Source organism: Oncorhynchus keta, chromosome 20 (genome assembly GCF_023373465.1).
Source record: "Oncorhynchus keta strain PuntledgeMale-10-30-2019 chromosome 20, Oket_V2, whole genome shotgun sequence".
In the NCBI taxonomy this organism is placed as follows: domain Eukaryota; kingdom Metazoa; phylum Chordata; class Actinopteri; order Salmoniformes; family Salmonidae; genus Oncorhynchus; species Oncorhynchus keta.
In genome coordinates this window covers 2,520,993-2,544,620 of record NC_068440.1, presented here as the reverse complement: position 1 = coordinate 2,544,620, position 23,628 = coordinate 2,520,993, and the positions used below count along the sequence as shown (strand labels likewise).

Here is a 23,628-nt window from a genome sequence, read left to right as displayed (position 1 = left end):
TGCATAGTCACATTATGTACTGTACATGTACTGTACATATTACCTCGTCTAACCGGTGCCCCCATACATTGACTCTGTACCGGTACTGTATATAGTCTCGCTATTGTTATTTTACTGCTGCTCTTAAATTTTTTTTCTTATTTTTGTAAGGTATTTTGTCTTAAAACTGCATTGTTGGTTAAAGGGCTTGTAAGTAAGCATTTCACTGTAAGGTCTACACCTGTTGTATTCAGCTCATGTGACAAATAAAATGTTATTTCATTTTACTGATGGCTCTACATGGCACGAATAACAACATTTTTTGCCCGTTCTGGATAAAGGACATGATGGTCAGAACTCATTATTCCTGCTGTAGCTACCGGACACTGTATCAATGCACAGGTATGGGAGCCAACAACAAAGGCTGCTCTCTTTTGAGGTTCTGCTTCTGGAACAAGTTGGCTTTGTCCAGGTTCTCTGAAACATGGAACTCTAAAAGGGCATAAGGTGAAAAGTACACCGGCTAGAAGAATGGTGTGTAATCAAAACTGAGGAATTGGATCACCTAACACCACAAGGACTCCGCTAAGGAATATGGAGACATTTTACCAGGCTCCCCATGAAACTATAGCTCTGGTATTTTTCTTCAATGAATGCATTTTTCTACTTCAAACAACACTGTGATGTGCCAGGTTATTGACATTCTTGGAAGAAGTACACATTTTCGTGACGCTTTTGATAAGAAAAACGACTTCAGGAGTGGCAACATTTCTCACCATTTGGAAAGTAGACTTGTCACCTGAAATGAACCCAGAGTGATTTGAGTAAATATCAAGCAGATGGTTTGACTGTTAAATAACCCAAACACTCATTTGGGGCCATCTCTGAATTTGGACTTGGATTATAGGAAACTGGGTTATCTTTCTTTTCTCTATGCTGTTTCAAGCTTGTGCTAACCTGCATTCTGCCCAAAATGAGCCTTGTTACATTACCCTTTTTTCCATGACCTGATTTACATCCCCTCCCTCCCAGGGGCTTGGTAAAGTTGTAGAGGTAGTAGTTGTTAACTTAAAATGACACCAGTTCCAGTTTAACAACATCACTTGTAGATAAACTCAGAATTGAACCAATGGAAAACCGATCAAGCCAATAGAAGATGGCAGAATCCACCGTTTTCCCACCTGTACTCTGCACTTTGTTGTACCAGTAGAGTGATTCATCTGCCAGGCCATGCACACACTTTTTTTTTTAGTTTCCACAGTGTTCCTTCGCTCGTAGCTTCAGGCGGCACTCGGATGTGAATGTCCCTTGACAGCTCTGTTCCCTGCAAAAATGCAGATTTGATGTCTATGGAATGAAGTGTCCATTTTTTCTGGCAGATCACTGAGGCGCATGTCGGTGAGTCTTTTGGGAGTTGTTTAGCAGCCAGCTCCTCTAAACCTCTAGCCACTAGATGAGTCGTTTGGGAGTTGTTTAGCAGCCAGCTCCTCTAAACCTCTAGCCACTAGATGAGTCGTTTGGGAGTTGTTTAGCAGCCAGCTCCTCTAAACCTCTAGCCACTAGATGAGTCGTTTGGGAGTTGTTTAGCAGCCAGCTCCTCGAAACCTCTAGCCACTAGATGAGTCGTTTGGGAGTTGTTTAGCAGCCAGCTCCTCTAAACCTCTAGCCACTAGATGAGTCGTTTGGGAGTTGTTTAGCAGCCAGCTCCTCGAAACCTCTAGTCACTAGACGTGCTTTTGGCACTATTCCAGTTAATGATTCTTTAAGGGTACATACCCACCTTGTTGAGGCGCATTTTTGGCCAACATTTTTCCTCCAATTACTGAGCTCATCTAGTTTAGCTGAGTCAAATGACATGTCCTTTGTTTTAAGTACATAATTTTGAATGTCATTCTGATTTTCTTGATTTTCCATTGGCTCAATTCTGAGATTATCTACAAGTGACAGGTCAGCTGACCCTGTTGTACCAGAAAGTGTAGCTGGTTCAGAGTACTGCAAGTTGTACCAGTTCTGGTGTTTTCCTTTTGGCTTTTCCTGCTCGTCCAATGACGGTTGCTGCGTGTGGAATACCACTTCCTCTGTCCATGTATTTAACAGTTTGTCCAGTTTTCAGATTGAAACAACCATGTTGTCTTTACACGTGGCTGCTGTTGAATGTTTTCCTCATTTGAACGCTCAACAGTATTACCTGTGTCATGGTTGAAGGTCTCTGCTCCATTTCCTGTTTCAGTGTCCATATCATTGGATGCGACATCTGGTAGATTTGTGTCTGTTAATTTGTCCTTTTTGTCATTTACATTAGGAGGCTGATTCTCAGCAACAGCCCCTCCGTCTTGTTGATCATTTACTTTCCGCAATCTTGAGTGATGCACCCTGACAATGGTGCCTCCGTGACTCACAAATATCACCACACCGTCCTTTGCACTCTTGACAGTCAACTCGTTTGTAGTACACTTTGTTTTCAGTCTCGTACTTCTCATCGGTGGGTCGGCGCTGTTTTACGTAGAGCAGAATTCTCTCTGAACACTCTCTCCTTCAGTGAATGCTTTTCTCGCTGCATGTAGTGCTGAAAGGTGCTGTCCCATCCATGCACTCACATTGTTCCCTTCTAGTTTTGGTGGCTTGTCAACAAGTACAGAGGGAAGATTAGGGTTCTACCCCAACACTAGTTGTTGTGGGCTGTATAACCATGAACATTGTGCATTGAGTTTTTTTGACATCAAAGCTCCAATCTAGGGCTGTTTTCCAGTCACATCCATTGTCTTGCTTCACTTTCTGTGAGTGTTTGATTATGTCTCTCCAGAAGTCCATTTCTCTGTGGACTGTATGCAGCAGTTGGCTTTACTTCCATGTTGAATTTCTCAGCCATTTCTCTTATTTCATTATTATTGAATTCTCCTCCATTGTAACTGTACAATTTCTGGGGCGGGCCTTGCACACTTATCCAGGAATGAATGAATGAAGTGCTTGACGATTTCTCTGGGCTTCTTTGTATTCACAATGCTTCCAGCACTGAGGCATATGATTTGGTCAATCATGTGGAAGGACACAGCGTGTGGTACTCTCTCATGTAGATCTACAGCTACTGTTTCCTCGTACTTGGAAGCCAGTGGCAAACCAAAAGCTGGTCTGGCATGTCTCAACACTGTTAAATATCTGCCGTAGAATGGAAATACACTCATCATTATTCCTAGAACTGCTGAGTCATTTCTGAACTCTGTCAACTGTAGCATGTCCAAACTGTTTGTGACGTTTTTAAAATTGTTCTCATGTTCTCTGTCAGAATCTGCATGTGCTCTGTTTCCATCAGAATCACATTTTTTACATAGACTCCTGTAATGCCTTTGTCAAAAATGTTTACGCAATAGTGGCCTGAGGTAGTAAGTTCAAGGGTCACTGGTTGTTTAAACATCACTGCCTTGTCATTGTTTATGTCTAGTACAGCCCCTGACTTCTTGAGGGAAGCTTTGCTTAATAGTACGGGGATACAGTGGCTTGCGAAAGTATTCACCCCCCCTTGGCATTTTTCCTATTTTGTTGCCTTACAACCTGGAATTAGAATAACTACCACTTTGAAGATAAAACATCTTTTTTATTGTGAAACAAACAAGAAATAAGACTAAAAAACAGGATGTGCATAACTATTCACCCCCCCAAAGTCAATACGTCGTAGAGCCACCTTTTGCAGCAATTACAGCTACATGTTTCTTCTCTATAAGCTTGGTACATCTAGCCACTGGGATTTTTGCCCATTCTTCAAGGCAAAACCGCTCCAGCTCCTTCAAGTTGGATGGGTTCTGTGCTGTATACAATGCTTTGTAACTATTTAATCTTTCAGCAATCTTTAAGTCATACCACAGATTCTCAATTGGATTGAGGTCTGGGCTTTGACTAGGCCATTCCAAGACATTTAAATGTTTCCTCTTAAACCACTCGAGTGTTGCTTTAGTAGTATGCTTAGGGTCATTATCCTGCTGGAAGGTGAACCTCCGTCCCAGTCTCAAATCTCTGGAAGATTGAAACAGGTTTCCCTCAAGAATGTCTCTGTATTTAGCACCGTCCACCATTCCTTCAATTCTGACCAGTTTCCCAGGCCCTGCCAATGAAAAACATCCCCCACAGCATGGTGCTGTCACCACCATGCTTCACTTTTGGGATGGTGTTCTCGGGGTGATGAGAGGTGTTGGGTTTGCGCCAGACATAGTGTTTTCCTTGATGGCTAAAAAGCTAAATTTTAGTCTCATCTGACCAGAGTACCTTCTTCCATATATTTGGGGAGTCTCCCACATGCCTTTTGGCGAACACCAAATGTGATTGATTATTTATTTTCTTCAATCTCTGATGTGGAGCTTTGCAGCTCCTTCAGGGTTATCTTTGGTATCTTTGCTGCCTCTCTGATTAATGCCCTCCTTGTCTGGTCTGTGAGTTTTGGTGGGCGGTCCTCTCTTGGCAGGTTTGTTGTGGTGCCATATTCTTTCCATTTTTTAATAATGGACTTAATGGGGCTATGTGGGATATTAAACGTTTCTGATATTTTTTATAACTCAACCCTTATTTGTCCCTGACCTGTTTGGAGAGCTCCTTGGTCTTCATGGTGCCGCTTGCTTAGTGGTGTTGCAGACTCTGAGGCCTTTCAGAACAGGTTCATAAATACTGAGATCATGTGACACTTAGATTGCACATAGGTGGACTTTTATTTCACTAATAATGTGACTTCTGAAGGTAATTGTTTGCACCAGATCTTATTTAGGGGCTTCATAGGAAAGGGGGTGAATACGTATGCACGCACCATTTTTATGTTTCAAATAAATACTTTTTTTTCCACTTCACCAATTTGGACTATTTTGTGTATGTCCATTATGTTAAATCCAAATAAAATCAATTTAAATTACAGGTTGTAATGCAACAAAATAAGAAAAACAGTCTTTCTCTTCTTTAAGACACACAGAATCCAGTGCTCTGATCAACGTTCTCACACCGTCATCCTTGTTTAAATCCTCCACGGATATTTCCAGTGCTGTATCTCTCGCTCGTCCCTCGGGCGATAATAACATCGCAAGTGCTTGCTTTTTCTCGTCCAGATTAGTAACCTGTGTCCAGATTCCAACTTTCATACGACCTCTTGTCGAAGTGAGGTGGCACATTGCAGTTAACTTTGGTAGCAGAGGATGGCTATTAATTAACTTAAAATGACACAACAACTAGGTTCCAGTTTAACAAAGTTTACTAAAACGTATTTTCACAAAACATGGTTGCCATTGTACTCAGACCAGGTCCATCCACAGTGAGGCTACCACCAGGCGTACTAATAACAGAGTGACTGCGCCGTAGTGGCAGAAGTATAAGGATACTGAAAACATGAACTTAACAGGTAGTGAGTAGTTGTGAATTTGTGGGTTGTATAGTAGGAGACTCAGGCTGTAATATTTCACACCCCAGTGAATCTCCACATGATCAAACCTCTGCTCAGTCGAATGGAAACACAGCACACCAACACTCACTGGGTGTCAAAACCCAAACCCAACACCCCCTGTTGAAATCCATCACATCCTCCATGTGAACACTGGGAGTGCTGCCATCATGCTGTTGCCTTTCACTCGCAGGTTCCATCACCATCCGACCAGCTCAGAAACTAGACCACATGACTCCAGCAGTGCTGCCTGTCACAACTGGCTGATGTGAACCCATCAGACGCCTGGACCCAGTGAATAGAGCAGCACCGCTGGGCATTTAGACATCCACGGCTCAAAGGTTCAGTCAGGTCAGGCTATTTCTATACTCATTGTCTCTCCAGTGGGAAATGAGGGGAGGCAGTTTATCTCTGCCTAGTGTCTACCTCCATACTGGCTGCCATTTTGAACCAAGCTATTTTAGTTTGTCCACTCTCTGTGGACCCTCTATTCCTTTGCTCTGGAGTCTTAAGACAAGTGGATGTAATGTGTATACAAAGCATATATATATATATATATATATATATATATATATATATATATATATATATATATATATATATATATATATATATATATATATATATATATATATATATATATATCAAAATAATAGAACTCACTGGGATTCGTCAGGGTGTGTGTCATCGTTTGAAGGATGTTCAAGCTCGTGACAATTTTCCAGTAAAGGAGGCTGGTCCCTGACAGAGGGAGACTGTGGCCTAATTCAGTCAGGCTATCTCTACTGATGGGCTGTCTGTCTCTTTCTCTCTCTAAGTCGAGGTTGTGTTCAATCAACCGTGAGTGTGAAGTCTCACATCTGCCACCTGAGAGGGATTTGTTTTTAGATTCTACTGCAGCGTACTGTATTGGGCTCTGTAGGAAATACTCTTAGGCTTGATGACCCTGGGCTACATCGCTTTTTCTCCTTTTTTTTCTCTCTCTTACTATTCCCTCTTTCTTTCCTTCCCTCTCTCTCACTCTTTCCTTCCATCTCGCTCTCTTTCTTTCCTTCCATCTCGCTCTCTTTCCTTCCTTCCATCTCTCTCTCTTTCCTTCCATCTCGCTCTCTTTCCTTCCTTCCATCTCGCTCTCTTTCCTTCCTTCCATCTCTCTCTTTCCTTCCATCTCTCTCTCTTTCCTTCCTTCCTTCCATCTCTCTCTCTTTCCTTCCTTCCTTCCATCTCTCTCTCTTTCCTTCCTTCCTTCCATCTCTCTCTCTTTCCTTCCTTCCTTCCATCTCTCTCTTTCCTTCCTTCCTTCCAGCTCTCTCTCTTTCCTTCCTTCCAGCTCTCTCTCTTTCCTTCCTTCCATCTCTCTCTCTTTCCTTCCTTCCTTCCATCTCTCTCTCTTTCCTTCCATCTCTCTCTCTTTCCTTCCTTCCTTCCTTCCATCTCTCTCTTTCCTTCCTTCCATCTTTCTTTCCTTCCTTCCATCTCTCTCTCTTTCCATCTCTCTCTCCTTCCATCTCTCTCTCTTTCCTTCCTTCCATCCATCTCTCTCTTTCCTTCCTTCCTTCCTTCCATCTCTCTCTCCTTCCTTCCTTCCATCTCTTTCCTTCCTTCCTTCCATCTCTCTCTTCTTCCATCCCTCTCTCCTTCCACCTCTCTCTCCAGAGGTGTTTCTATGTAAAACACCACAGCTGTCTGAGGACTGAAACTTAACAACAAAAAGATGTGTATGTGCTGCCCATGGCGTGGGGCTCTACACACTAAGCCCATGTTAAGCCTAGTGAAAATCAGGTCTGACTCCTCATGATAGGACACAGGGCCTCTGTCTGAATGGTGGGATGGATGAGAGTTGTGGACTGATCCACTGAGCTGCAGCTACTTCAGTCACATACGGACGGACCTGTTGGGGGTCAGTCCGGTAACAGTTGTTTGTGTTTTTGAAGGAGAACGTAACATTGCAGTGCAGTCCCAATGGAAAAGCATTTAGTCACTGATTTAATTGTAGTGTTTGATGTACAAAATCTCTTGACGATAAAAAATATCATCAGAGGGTAGTCCTATCAATAACAACTCATTTCTTCTGTTTGTATTGTAGTTTGATTAGCTACGTATTCCGCATTAATGGAAGTACCACAAATATACCCCTGGCTGTGATGGCTCTCACTGAATCTGTCAGTCAGCAAAACAACGGATGTGCCATTGAAGAGTGGGCTGCTGTGTGTTTGTGTGTTGGAATATTAATTAACTGAACAAGACAAAGGGTGGCTACTTTGAAGAATCTCAAATATAAAATATATTTTGCTGTGTTTAACACTTTATTTTGTGTCATTTCATAGTTTTGATGTCTTCACTATTTTTCTACTATGTGGACAATAGTACAAGAAAAACCCTTGAATTAATTAGTAGGTGTGTCCAAACCTTTGACTGGTAATGTACAGTACATGTAAACAGGGGTGGAAAGTGACTGGTAGCAGGAATATAGATACGTATGGTAATATACTAGTGGTAATACAGTGCCTTCAGAAAGTGTTCATACCCTTTGACATATTCCACATTTTGTTGAGTTCGACTGAATTCAAAATTGATTACATAAGATTTTTTTCTTCTCCCATGTACACATAATATCCCATAATGACAAAGTGAAAACCGTTTTTTAGAAATGTTTGCAAATGTATTGAAAATGAAAGTATTCACACCCCTGAGTCGATACATGTTAGAATCACCTTTGGCAGCGATTACAGTTGAGTCTTTCTGGGTAAGTTTCTAACAGCTTTGCACACAGTGCACATGAAAATCCATTGACAAGCATAGCCATAACATGATGCAGCCACCACCATGTTTGAATATTTGAAGAGTGGTACTCAGTGATGTGGTGGATTTGCCCCAAACATACCGTTTTGTATTTAGGACATTTATTTTCTTTGTCACATTTGTAGTAGTTTTACTTTAGTGCCTTATTGCAAACAGGATGCATGTTTAGGAATATTTGTTATTCTGTACAGGCTTTCTTCTTTTCCCTCTTGTCATTTAGGTTAGTATTGTGGAGTAACTATAATGTTGTTGGTCCATCCTCAGTTTTCTCCTATCACCATTGGCCTCATGGTGACATCCCTGAGTCGTATCCGTACTATCCGGCAACTGAATTAGGAATGATGCCTGTATCTTTGTAGTGAGAACTTCACCGTCCTCAAAGGGATATTCGGTGTCTGCTTTTTAAATGTTGCATCCATCTACTAATAGGTGCCCTTCTTTTTGCGAGGCATTGGAGAACGTCCCTGGACTTCGTGTTTTGAAATTCACTCCTCAACTGAGGGACCTTTACAAAGTATTATTTGACATGTTTACTCCTGAACTAATTTAGACTTTTGCCATATCAAAGGGGTTGAATACTTATTGACTGAAGTCCTTTTTCTCAATTTAATTCATTTTAAATTCAGGCTGTAAAAAAACTAAAACTAAAATGTGGAAAAAGTCAAGTGGTGTGAATACTTTCTGAATGTAATGTATATACTGTACATGTAAACAAGAGTAATAGTGACGAGTAAGCTGCTAGCTAGAATTGGCACTGTGGCTTACAGGCTTTTCATGTCGTTTTCAGCCTCCCGGAGGTGAGTCATACAAGGATCCAACCCCAAATGATGAATCTATGACGCATGGAGATAATCATAGTACCTTTTTGAGTTCTTCAGTAATTTAGTCAAAACACATTTATTTTACTCAATTCATAAGGAATGATTCATATTAAAGGAATAGTTATTAAAATATGAAGTTAACACATTTTCGACTTACCGAGGCGGTGGTCGCTTCATTCACACAGAATGTCAATTAGCTAGTTATTTAGCAACATCCAGCATATTCTGGCAAGTTTTTTTTCCCAAGCATGTAGCAATGCTAATAGAAATACACTAGGCTGATTCGTAGCCTCCTTTTTTTGAGTGAGAGATTTCCCAAGGTAAAGTTTGTTGTCTGCTGCCCTGGCATTCTCAGGGTCACAGTGAGGTCAGTGCATCTGTTTCTCAGGGAGTTTGCACAGCTGTAGCCGTTCCCACAGAAACTCAAATGTAACATGGGGAGAGAAGTAGATGCAGAAGATGTATTCCTCAATTCCACAATCATCTATTCAGTAACTGAGCTAAACGACTACCGCCCCGTAGCACTCACTTCCGTCATCATGAAGTGCTTTGAGAGACTAGTCAAGGACCATATCACCTCCACCCTACCTGACACCCTAGACCCACTCCAATTTGCTTACCGCCCAAATAGGTCCACAGACGATGCAATCTCAACCACACTGCACACTGCCCTAACCTATCTGGACAAGAGGAATACCTATGTGAGAATGCTGTTCATCGACTACAGCTCATCATTTAACACCATAGTACCCTCCAAACTCGTCATCAAACTCGAGACCCTGGGTCTCGACCCCGCCCTGTGCAACTGGGTACTGGACTTCCTGACGGGCCGCCCCCAGGTGGTGAGGGTAGGTAACAACATCTCCACCCCGCTAATCCTCAACATTGGGGCCCCACAAGGGTGCGTTCTGAGCCCTCTCCTGTACTCCCTGTTCACCCACGACTGCGTGGCCACGCACGCCTCCAACTCAATCATCAAGTTTGCGTACAACACAACAGTGGTAGGCTTGATTACCAACAATGACGAGACGGCCTACAGGGAGGAGGTGAGGGCCCTCGGAGTGTGGTGTCAGGAAAATAACCTCACACTCAACGTCAACAAAACTAAGGAGATGATTGTGGACTTCAGGAAACAGCAGAGGGAACACCCCCCTATCCACATCGATGGAACAGTAGTGGAGAGGGTAGTAAGTTTTAAGTTCCTCGGCGTACACATCACAGACAAACTGAATTGGTCCACCCACACAGACAGCAGCAGCGCCTCTTCAACCTCAGGAGGCTGAAGAAATTAGGCTTGTCACCAGAATCACTCACAAACTTCGAGAGCATCCTGTCGGGCTGTATCACCGCCTGGTACGGCAACTGCTCCACCCACAACCCGTAAGGCTCTCCAGAGGGTAGTGAGGTCTGCACAACGCATCACCGGGGGGAAACTACCTGCCCTCCAGGACACCTACACCACCCGATGTCACAGGAAGGCCATAAAGATCATCAAGGACAACAACCACCCGAGCCACTGCCTGTTCACCCCGCTATCGTCCAGAAGGCGAGGTCAGTACAGGTGCATCAAAGCAGGGACCGAGAGACTGAAAAACAGCTTCTATCTCAAGGCCATCAGACTGTTAAACAGCCACCACTAACATTGAGTGGCTGCTGCCAACACACTGACTCAACTCCAGCCACTTTAATAATGGGAATTGATGGGAATTGATGTAAAATATATCACTAGCCACTTTAAACAATGCTACTTAATATAATGTTTACATACCCTACATTATTTATCTCATATGTATACGTATATACTGTACTCTATATCATCTACTGCATCTTTATGTAATACATGTATCACTAGCCACTTTAACTATGCCACTTTGTTTACATACTCATCTCATATGTATATACTGCACTCAATACCATCTACTGTATCTTGCCTATGCCGCTCTGTACCATCACTCATTCATATATCTTTATGTACATATTATTTATCCCTTTACACTTATGTGGATACGGTAGTAGTTTTGGAATTGTTAGCTAGATTACTCGTTGGTTATTACTGCATTGTCGGAACTAGAAGCACAAGCATTTCGCTACCCTCGCATTAACATCTGCTAACCATGTGTATGTGACAAATAACATTTGATTTGATGATTTGATTTGATATCTGTCAAGTATAATATAACCCCTTCAACTTTTAGTTGTTGATACAGTTGGCAGCTAAGGTTGAAGAGTGGTAGCTAAAGATTATGAGGTACATGTATGAGTCAATGTATTATATCTAAATGTGAAAGTTACTCTGAAAAAGTGGGTTTATTAGTTCATGATAATAGGTCACTATTGGTATCAATGAGTATGCTGTTGAATTCAAACATATGATTTCACTATATACAGTTGAAGTTGGAAAATGTACATACACTCAGGTTGGAGTCATTAAAACTTGTTTTTCAATCCCTCTACAAATTTCTTGTTAACAAACTACAGTTTTGGAAAGTCGGTTAGGACGTCTACTTTGTGCATGATGCAAGTAATTTTTCCAACAATTGTTTACAGGCAGATTATTTCACTTATAATACACTGTATCACAATTCCAGTGGATCAGAAGTTTACATACACTAAGTTGACTGTGCCTTTAAACAGCTTGGAAAATTCCACAAAATTATGTCATGGCTTTAGAAGCTTCTTTAGAAGCTGGAGAAGCTAATTGGCATCATTTGAGTCAGTTGGAGGTGTACCTGTGGATGTATTTCAAGGCCTTCCTTCAACTCATTGCCTCTTTGCTTAACATCATGGGAAAATCAAAATAAATCAGCCAAGACCTCAGAAAAAAAAATTGTAGACCTCCACAAGTCTGGTTCATCCAGCAATTTCCAAATGCCTGAAAGAACCACGTTCATCTGTACAAACAATAGTACGCAAGTATAAACACCGTGGGACTGCGCAACCATCATACCTCTCAGAAAGGAGACTAGTTCTGTCTCCTAGAGATGAATGTACTTTGGTGCGAAAAGTGAAAATCAATCCCAGAACAACAGCAAAGGACCTTGTTAAGATGCTGGAGGAAACGGGTACAAAAGTTCTATATCGACATAACCTGAAATGGCCGCTCAGCAAGGAAGAAGCCACTGCTCCAAAACCACCATAAAAAAAGCTAGACTACGGTTTGCAACTGCACATGGGGACAAAGATCGTACTTTTTGGAGAAATGTCCTCTGGTCTGATGAAACAAATATAGAACTGTTTGGCCATAATGACCATCGTTTTGCTTGGAGGAAAAAGGGGGAGGCTTGCAAGCCGAAGAACATCATCCCAACTGTGAAGCACGGGGGTGGCAGCATCATGTTTGTCGGGGTGCTTTGCTGCAAGAGAGACTGGTGCACTTCACAAAATAGATGGCATCATGCGGGAGGAAATGTATGTGTATATATTGAAGCAACATCTCAAGACATCAGTCAGGAAGTTAAAGCTTGGTCTCAAATGGGTCTTCTAGATGGACAATGACCCCAAGCATACTTCCAAAGTTGTGGCAAAATGGCTTACATATTCTAGCCATCCGGGATCGTCAATACAGCCTCAAGCTCATTACCATAAAGCAACGTTAACTATTCATGAAAATCGCAAATTAAATGAAATAAATATATTAGCTCTCAAGCTTAGCCTTTTGTTAACAACACTGTCATCTCAGATTTTCAAAATATGCTTTTGAACCATAGCTAAACAAGCATTTGTGTAACAGTATTGATAGCCTAGCATAGCATTAAGCCTGGCATTCAGTATGCAACATATTCACAAAAACAAGAAAAGCATTCAAATAAAATAATTCACCTTTGAAGAACTTCAGATGTTTTCAATGAGGAGACTCTCAGTTAGATAGCAAATGTTCAGTTTTTCCAAAAAGATTATTTGTGTAGACAAATCGCTCCGTTTTCTTCATCACGTTTGGGTAAGAAAAAACCCGAAAATTAAGTCATTACAACGCAAACTTTTTTCCAAATTAACTCCATAATATCGACAGAAACATGGCAAACGTTTAGAATCAATCCTCAAGGTGTTTTTCACATATCTATCGATGATAAATCATTCGTGGCAGTTTGGTTTCTCCTCTGAAGAAATGGAACGCGCATGGACCTATAGATTACGCAATAATTTCGATGCAGGACACCGGGCGGACACCTGGTAAATATAGTCTCTTATGGTCAATCTTCCAATGATATGCCTACAAATACGTCACAATGCTGCAGACACCTTGGGGAAACGGCAGAAAGTGCAGGCTCATTCCTGGCGCATTCACAGCCATATAAGGAGACATTGGAACACAGCGCCTTCAGAATCTGGGGCATTTCCTGTATGAAATTTCATCTTGGTTTCGCCTGTAGCATTAGTTCTGGGGCACTCAGATATCTTTGCAGTTTTGGAAATGAGCTTTTTCTTTCCAAAGCTGTCAATTACATGCATAGTCGAGCATCTTTTCGTGACAAAATATCTTGTTTAAAACGGGAACGCTTTTTTATCCCAAAATTAAAAGAGCGCCCCCTATCTCGAAGAAGTTAAGGACAACAAAGTCAAGGTATTGGAGTGGCCATCACAAAGCCCTGACCTCAATCCCATTTGTGGGCAGAATTGAAAAAGCGTGTGCGAGCAGGGAGGCCTACAAACCTGACTCAGTTACACCAGCTCTGTTAGGAGGAATGGCCCAAAATTCACCCAACTTATTGTGGGAATCTTGTGGAAGGCTACCCAAAACGTTTTACCCAGATTAAACAATTTAAAGGCAATGCTATCAAAATTTATAGTTGAGTAAACCTCTGACCCACTGGGAATTTGATGAAAGAAATAAAAACTGAAATAAATAATTTCTACTATTATTCTGACATTTCACATTCGTAAAATGAAGTGGTGATCCTAACTGACCTATGACAGGGAATTGTTACTAGGATTAAATGTCCGGAATTGTGAAAAACTGAGTGTAAATGTATTTGGCTAAGGTGTATGTAAACTTCCGACTTCAACTGTACATCTAAAAACTCAAGCAAAACACCTACAAACTGTCTGGGGTACTAACAAATGGCCAGACAAGTGTTAAGACGGGCCCAGGAGTGTTTTGGGGTGAACTTCTCCTTTAAACAAAGTAAACATCACTAAAATATTGTATTCTGAATACTCTGTGATCCTTTGTTTTGATTACAAAGCCCTGTCCAGGTCATTTGGGACAGCAAATACATGTTGTTCAGTCATTATCCAAGTTTCAAAGTAAAAGCAAATACATGTTGTTCAGTCATTATCCAAGTTTCAAAGTAACAGCAAATATATGTTGTTCAGTCATTATCCAAGTTTCAAAGTTACAGCAAATACATGTTGTTCAGTCATTATCCAAGTTTCAGAGGAACAGCAAATACATGTTGTTCAGTCATTATCCAAGTTTCAAAGTAACAGCAAATACATGTTGTTCAGTCATTATCCAAGTTTCAAAGTAACAGCAAATATATGTTGTTCAGTCATTATCCAAGTTTCAAAGTTACAGCAAATACATGTTGTTCAGTCATTATCCAAGTTTCAAAGTAACAGCAAATACATGTTGTTCAGTCATTATCCAAGTTTCAAAGTAACAGCAAATACATGTTGTTCAGTCATTATCCAAGTTTCAAAGTAACAGCAAATATATGTTGTTCAGTCATTATCCAAGTTTCAAAGTAACAGCAAATACATGTTGTTCAATCATTATCCAAGTTTCAAAGTAACAGCAAATACATGTTGTTCAGTCATTATCCAAGTTTCAAAGTTACAGAAAGTACAGATCCATTTCCTTGCCTCTCTGGTATGAGGAATTGAATGAAATAGCTCTCATTATTCCTCTACTAGCAATCTACTCTGCATACAGAATAGTGATGCTGGGACTATTGTATTATACCTGCCAAAATATTGCATGGGGTATTGGAAATGCATAAAACCACCTGATTTTTGCTAACACAAGCACTATAAATCCTCGGCACACTCTGACCCCCTGCTAGATGATGACTTGCTTTCTCCTGATGTTAAATCCCATGTTTCCTCGGCACACTCTGACCCCCTGCCAGATGATGAAGTGCTTTCTCCTGATGTTAAATCCCATGTTTCCTCGGCACACTCTGACCCCCTGCCAGATGATGAAGCGCTTTCTCCTGATGTTAAATCCCATGTTTCCTCGGCACACTCTGACCCCCTGCCAGATGATGAAGTGCTTTCTCCTGATGTTAAATCCCATGTTTCCTCGGCACACTCTGACCCCCTGCCAGATGATGAAGCGCTTTCTCCTGATGTTAAATCCCATGTTTCCTCGGCACACTCTGACCCCCTGCCAGATGATGAAGCGCTTTCTCCTGATGTTAAATCCCATGTTTCCTCGGCACACTCTGACCCCCTGCCAGATGATGAAGTGCTTTCTCCTGATGTTAAATCCCATGTTTCCTCGGCACACTCTGACCCCCTGCCAGATGATGACGTGCTTTCTCCTGATGTTAAACGCCATTTTAAACATCATGTTTTTACTGCTTCTGTTCTTCCTGAATCAGAAGAACAAGTCTAATGACTGATGCTGCTTTAAAAACAGAGAATAAGCATAGAGTCAAGAGTGTATGGAAACTCCAAGAGCTACACACTTCCCCTTGGCTCGTGTATGGTGTTAAAGGCAATGTCACAGACGAGTCGAGGTGTGAAATAAATAAAAGCGGAAGTAAATAATTCTCTCTACTATTATTCTGACATTTCACATTCTTAAAATAAAGTGGTGATCCTAACTGATTTAAGACAGGGAATTTTTACTCAGATTAAATGTCAGGAATTGTGAAAAACTGAGTTTAAATGTATTTGGCTAAGGTGTATGTAAACTTCCGACTTCAAGTGTGTGTGTGTGTATTTATTTCTATTTTCTCCAACACCCTCACTCAGATTTGAAATTGACCCACACCCTCTAACCTTGTCCTGTCCTCCCTCAGGTGATGAGCCAAGCAGAGTGTCAACAGAAGAACCTGGTCCAGTCCATAGAGTCCCTCCCCACGCGAGGACCCCTTTCCTGCCTGGACCAGGACCTCCTGCTCCTCAAAGCCACGTCGGCTGCCACCATGAGCTGCCTGGGAGAATGCCTGAACATCCTGCAACAGACCCAGACCCAGAGCCAGCCCCAGGCCTCCCAGCCCAACCACACCTGCGGTCCCTCCTCCGGTGAGTCCGCCACAGGCATCCCCCACCCCGTCTCCCCTTAGAACCCGACAGCAGCTGCAAGGGCCTGAAAGGAGAACGTGGTTCTGAGAGAAGCCTTACTTGGCATACAAACTAGATCCATGAGGGAGAATCTGGTACTTACAGGTATCCAAGAGAAAGAAGGAGAAGTGCCTGAATCTGTAGTTAGAATCTGAAGCGCTGTAAGGAGGAACTCTCGATCAGATTGCTATCGACAAAATCCAACTCGAACGTGTACACTGCTTCGGACAGAGAGGGCAGAGGTATGAACGCCCAATCGTTGCCAAATGTGCTTTCTTTAAAGATAAAATAATGGTTAAAAGTCCGGGTAAAATACTTGCTGGCACGAAAATAGGCATGAATGACCAGTTCCCGAAGGAAATTGCAGAACGGCGCAAAGTTCTGTATCCAATTTTCAAGGAAAATAGATTGAAAGGGAACCGAGTAGCTCTCGTCATCGATAAACTGTATATTGACAACCAGTCGTTCAGAGACACAAAGACCACGCGATTCTAAAAATCACAAAGATCTCATAGAGGAGACAAATAATGAAATATATATATATATATTTCATTATTTGTCTCTTCATTATATATATATATATAGCTTTTCTATTTATCTTCAAATATAACTAATTGGAACACAAAAGTACATTCAACAACAGCACGGTATGTGTGGATGTATTGAGATGGATGGTGTGGTGTGTGCTTTTTGGTGTTTGGATAAGTGTGGCGTTAAGTGAATGAGAAAGGAAATGGTTGCATATCCCAGAACCAATGTCTGTCTGTGAGCAGGGGTTGTGAGAGAGCTTTCAATTTTGTGCAGATGAGGGATATAAACTCTGCAAAAAAAGAAACGTCCTCTCATTTATCAACTGTGTTTATTTTCAGCAAACTTAACATGTGTAAATATTTGTATGAACATAACAGGATTCAACAACTGAGACATAAACTGAACAAGTTCCACAGACATGTGACTAACAGAAATTGAATAATGTGTCCTTGAACAAAGGGGGGTTCAAAATTAATATTAACAGTCAGCTGCATTAAGTACTGCAGTGCATCTCCTCCTCATGGACTGCACCAGATTTGCCAGTTCTTGCTGTGAGATGTTGCCCCTCTCTTCCACCAAGGCAGCTGCAAATTCACGGACATTTCTGGGGGGAATGGCCCTAGCCCTCACCCTCCGATCCAACAGGTCCCAGACGTGCTCAATGGGATTGCGATCTGGGCTCTTCGCTGGCCATGGCAGAACACTGACATTCCTGTCTTGCAGGAAATCACGCACAGAACGAGCAGTACGGCTGGTGGCATTGTCATGCTGGAGGGTCATGTCAGGATGAGCCTGCAGGAAGGGTACCACATGAGGCAGGAGGATGTCTTCCCTGTAACGCACAGCGTTGAGATTGCCTGCAATGACAACAAGCTCAGTCCGGTGATGTTATGACACGGACCTTCCACCTCCAAATCGATCCCGCTCCAGAGGACAGGCCTTGGTGTAACCCTCATTCCTTCGACGATAAACGTGAATCCGACCATCACTCCCCCTGGTGAGACAAAACCGCGACTCTTCAGTGAAGAGCACTTTTTGCTAGTCCTGTCTGGTCCAGCGACGGTGGGTTTGTGCCCATAGGCGACGTTGTTGCCGGTGATGTCTGGTGAGGACCTGCCTTACAACAGGCCTACAAGCCCTCAGTCCAGCCTCTCTCAGGCTATTGCGGACAGTCTGAGCACTGATGGAGGGATTGTGCGTTCTTGGAGAAGCTCGGCAACTTGTTGCCATCCTGTACCTGTCCCGCAGGAGTGATGTTCGGATGTACCGATCCTGTGCAGGTGTTACACGTGGTCTGCCACTGCGAGGACAATCAGCTGTCAGTCCTGTCTCCCTGTAGAGCTGTCTTAGGCATCTCACAGTACGGACATTTCAATTTCTTGCCCTGGCCACATCTGCAGTCCTCATGCCTCCTTGCAGCATGCCTAACCCACGCTCACGCAGATGAGCAGGGACCCTGGGCATCTTTCTTTTGGTGTTTTTTCACCCAAATAAATATGAAAGGCCTCTTTAGTGTCCTAAGGTTTCATCACTGTGACCTTAATTGCCTACCGTCCGTAAGCTGTTAGTGTCTTAACGACCGTTCCACAGGTGCATGTTCATTAATTGTTTATGGTTCATTGAACAAGCATGGGAAACAGTGTTTAAACCCTTTACAACAAGCATGGGAAACAGTGTTTAAACCCATTACAATGAAGATCTGTGAAGTTATTTGGATTTTACATTTTAGTTTATCTTATTTATTTATTGGCCTATCATGGTGGAACAGCATTTTTTAAAATAAATTATACATCTCATTTATTTATTGTCCCATCATGGGGAACTACATTTTAAAAATAAATTATACATCAAATGTATTTATGATCCTATATTGATGGAACGGTCCACAACCCTATACCCTAGACACCCACCTGAATGACCCAGATACTAAGGAGAAGTCCCTAACTGTTTTATGGGCCTGCTGTAAGTGGTCTGTATGCAGCCGAAATGTGGTCAGAGACCTAGAGCAGCACTGCCCCCTCAAGATCCTGAGGCTGCTTGGCAGGGTTGGTCCTGCAAAGCCAAAGCCCCTAAAGGGAGAGCATACTACACAAGGAAATTCTCAAAGCTGCTAATGAGAACCTTGACGACCTTGTACCTAGCCGGTGGGGATTCCTGTGGGGTGCCCCCACCCAGGCAGTGGCAGTACTGGCAACACTAGCTGCAGTAACCCATGGGGAGGGGGTCACACTCGGACATTCAGAGAGGGGGTATATTATTGTAGCCCTGGTGACACAAAATCAAAGGTCTGACTGCACTGAGATGCTTGGGAATATGGTCAATACGGGGGACTGTGTTGTGGGTGTTTCAGGAGAAGGGGGTTTATCTCCATCTAGGACGTGGCAATGGTTAATCAAATATCCCCACTTCTGCCCATTTTTTGCTCAGTCTTGCAGGCCTTCTTTTACAGCTGCAACTGTATATGCATTCATAAATCAAGACCTTTCTTGAGTTGGGCTCTGGGATGGTGCAACTGTTAAGTTTATGGTTGTTGTGGGGGAAAGGGGTTGTGTGTGTGTGTGTGTGTGTGTGTGTGTGTGTGTGTGTGTGTGTGTGTGTGTGTGTGTGTGTGTGTGTGTGTGTGTGTGTGTGTGTGTGTGTGTGTGTGTGTGTGTGTGTGTGTGTGTGTGTGTACAGTGGGGCAAAAAGTATTTAGTCAGCCACCATTTGTGCAAGTTTTCCCACTTAAAAAGATGAGAGAGGCCTGTAATGTATCACAGGTACACTTCAACTATGACAGAGAAAATGAGAGAAAAAAATCCAGAAAATCACATTTTAGGATTTTTAATGAATTTATTTGCAAATTATGGTGGAAAATAAGTATTTGGTCAATAAACTTTTGTTATCTCAATACTTTGTTATATACCCTTTGTTGGCAATGACAGAGGGCAAACGTTTTCTGTGTGTGTGTGTATGAGTGTGTGGCTGTGTATCCCACAACTGTTGCGAGGGAGTAAAAGACGTTATGGACAATATAGGATGAGCCACAATAATTGTTTGATATAATAATAATTGTTTGCCATAATGTTCATTTAATGTTGTAAATGACTATTGTAGCTGGAAACGACAGATTTAAAAAAATTGAATTACGTACAGAGGCCCATTATCAGCAACCATCACTCCTGTGTTCCAATGGCACATTGTGTTAGCTAATCCAAGTTTATCATTTTAAAAGGCTAATTGATCATTAGAAAAACCCTTTTGCAATTATGTTAGCAGAGCTGAAAACTGTTGTCCTGATTTAAAGAAGCAATAAACCTGGCCTTCCACTTAAGCCAAATTTTGCTTTGACGTCAATGGAAGACTAACCGAACATTGGGAAGTTAGGATTCGCCCATTCAAGAAAACCTTCCACCTTTTCACATTTTACTCCTAGTTCAGGATCAGTTTCGCTTTTAAATACATGGTTATATTTGACATAAGGTTGGGGTTGAGCTGACCCTAGAGCAGTACTTATGAACAACCAACCTCTGTCTGGTGCAAGTAGATGTAATGGTTTGGCTGGGAATGAGGATGATAGTTGGGATGGGGGTTGTTTCTCTCAGTCTCCTTATGTCTTCTCTTCTGGTGTTCTTATTTATGTCCTAACAGTCACCCTGCCCTGTACGTCAGACAGGGGGAGGTGTGGAGTGGGACCGCCAGGCCGCAAGTACAAACCAGTTTCTTTCCACTGCCTTGCTCACAACGCGTTGTCTTGTGGGGGACCTGCTGTGCCCCGGTGCCACCTTCACTAGGTGCCACCTTCACTAGGGTGAAGGTGGCACTGGCATGGATGTATTCCAGATTAGGACTGTGGCACACAGGCATTGGAGTGTTTGGGGGCGCAACATCCATTCCACACTGTCCTGAGCCAACCCTTGCAACAACCACTGCATGGACAGGGTCACATTGTTGCATGGCGCCCGCCAAGCACGAGGTCGGGACCGCAAATTGGCTGACTGGGACGGTCCCTGCGGGTCACCCCCTTAGAAATCTCTTTGGCGCTGTGGGTACTGTATGCCTGGAGCTTTTTAAAGGTCTTTGTGAAACTTCTGGAAACCCTGTACGTTCTATTGGGTGGCCTACTGAGTGATGTCATGGAGGAACTGGCTGCTCGTTGCTTTCTTGGTTCTCGTGCTCCCACTACTACACAGCTTGGTTCTCGTGCTCCCACTACTACACAGCTTGGTTCTCGTGCTCCCACTACTACACAGCTTGGTTCTCGTGCTCCCACTACTACACAGCTTGGTTCTCGTGCTCCCACTACTACACAGCTTGGTTCTCGTGCGCCCACTACTACACAGCTTGGTTCTCGTGCTCCCACTACTACACAGCTTGGTTCTCGTGCTCCCACTACTACACAGCTTGGTTCTCGTGCTCCCACTACTACACAGCTTGGTTCTCGTGCTCCCACTACTACACAGCTTGGTTCTCGTGCTCCCACTACTACACAGCTTGGTTCTCGTGCTCCCACTACTACACAGCTTGGTTCTCGTGCTCCCACTACTACACAGCTTGGTTCTCGTGCTCCCACTACTACACAGCTTGGTTCTCGTGCTCCCACTACTACACAGCTTGGTTCTCGTGCTCCCACTACTACACAGCTTGGTTCTCGTGCTCCCACTACTACACAGCTTGGTTCTCGTGCTCCCACTACTACACAGCTTGGTTCTCGTGCTCCCACTACTACACAGCTTGGTTCTCGTGCTCCCACTACTACACAGCTTGCTGACGGCCCATTTCAAATGCTTAATGTGGAGCGTTTCCTTTTTGCAGATCAAAATCCATGAAGGAATGAATTGCCTCGCCAAGAGTTTTATTTTATCTCCATCGTGAAATAACTAGCAAATGTGCCATGTCTCCAAATGGTACTAGGGGCAAATCAAGTAGCATTTCACACAAATGAATGAGAGGGCTGAGTGTGTTTTGACTTCTTTCTTGTATGGGAGGAGGGAGAATGTGTCAGTTACTTGAACTCTGAACACTTCACAATCTGAGGTGCATTTAACTCTAATGAACTTATCCTCTGCAGCAGAGGTAACTCTGGGTCTTCCTTTCCTGTGGCGGTCCTCATTAGAGCCAGTAAAGCGGCACAAATGAGGCGCATTGAGGTCCCAGCCCTGAAATGGAAGACAAAAGCCATTTTGAAAAGCATACTGTAGTGCATTAATTTTTCTGTACAACACTCCTGGCCTGCAGCGTAACCCTGTTCACACCCATGTCTGTTTTCATTGACAAACACTCTTTTATTGCCACACTCTCTTCTTCTGTTTTGGTGGTGCATCATCTTCATTGTGTGACAATCACTAAGCTCACAGCTGTTCAGTGACAGCCACTGGATATCATCCAGATTTGAATAGGGAGGACACAATGATTAATTCCTGGCACGAGAAAATGTATTTTCTCTCCCCAAAAGAATGGACAACTGCAGTGATAATCCCCCAGCCCTAATTGCATCACATATAACAAATGTTTTATGCTCTTACAAAGGATATTTAATTAGTTCCTTCACGACTGATCTTTGTTCCTTGAAGACGTGTACATTTATTTTAACTACAGAATAAATAGGTAGAGAAAATGCAACAAAAGCAGGGACCTCAGCAATGCAAAATATGCTGGTCCTCCGCAGTGCTGCCACTTGTTATACAGTACTCTCTTATGTGCATGCATTTTTCAATGGAGGATACCATTAGCTACGGTAGGGGTTTGCTGCCCTGTGTACTGAGGGCTCTGCCTGCCAGATCAACAGAAGCCTGCGTGGAGGGCAGTGTCAAAGCATTCTGACACCCTGGGCACCTCGCCAGTCGACTCGGCTCAACTGGACCATCAATAATGGACACCAGAGAGTAGAGAGACGAAGGTGCATTAGAGTTAACCCAATCTCAACTGGGGGAGGATTGGAATTTGGAAACGGTCCTCAGCAGCGGCAGCGTAGCCTAGTGGTTAGAGCGTTGGACTAGTAACCGGAAGGTTGCGAGTTCAAACCCCCGAGCTGACAAATCTGTCGTTCTGCCCCTGAACAGGCAGTTAACCCACTGTTCCCAGGCCGTCATTGAAAATAAGAATATGTTCTTAACTGACTTGCCTGGTTAAATAAAGGTTAAATAAAGGTAAAATAAAAATAAAAAAAATAAAATAAAAAAATATTTACAGGGTCTTGATTGCGTGGACTTGCATTAGGTAGGCCGCAGCCTGCGTTTCAGCTCATCCTACTAGACAAGTAGCTGAACTTGCGTGGGTGTACACTAATTATAGACCGGAGTCATGTGACTTGACCAATCACGTGTCAAGGCGGGCACTGCAGAGCTTAGCATCTCAACAGACACTATTTGTATGGTCTTTCATTTGGTCAGGTTATTTGTGCTCATCAAAATGGTTAAACAACTGAAACGGTCCCATGCCGCTGGTAGATCATGTTAGATTTAGCCATACACATACAGGTGGGCACTGAATGACATGCAGGGGGAAGGGGAACAAATTAAATACACAGGTTACAATTACCTCCCTCTTCATTTCTAGTCCTTGATATCTGGGAAGTCGTGACTTGTATTTTAATAACCAGCAAGAAAATTAAATCACCTCGTCATAGGCACAAACACAACACAAAGACATCTTGTTCACAGTTGACAGTTTCCATAACTTGTTCATATCCTAAATGTATTCACACAGTATGTAGGTCTCGTTCTTATCAAACACATTTACAAATGACCAGTCATTTTCTGACCAGTGTCTGTCAGAATGCATTGTTCCATTTGGATTCTTCCTATCATTTTGGAAACGGCTCCCTCTCGTCCCCCCGAGTGGAAGAATGTGATTGTTCTAGTCTCGCATTCCTTC

The 23,628-nt window shown here is 42.8% G+C and overlaps 1 protein-coding gene across 2 annotated transcripts in view; it reads left to right on the top strand.

Moving 5' to 3' along the window:
• Nucleotides 1-23,628, top strand: part of LOC118399142 (oxysterol-binding protein-related protein 10-like) — a 138,446-nt gene that overhangs the window by 83,936 nt on the left and 30,882 nt on the right. For both annotated transcript variants that reach the window (XR_004828774.2, XM_035794966.2), the window contains exon 6: nt 15,978-16,203. Coding sequence is in view for 1 of the 2 variants with exons in the window: in XM_035794966.2 (XP_035650859.2) it covers nt 15,978-16,203 (226 nt within the window). In the remaining variant the exon portion in view is untranslated. The remainder of the gene's footprint in view (nt 1-15,977; nt 16,204-23,628) is intronic.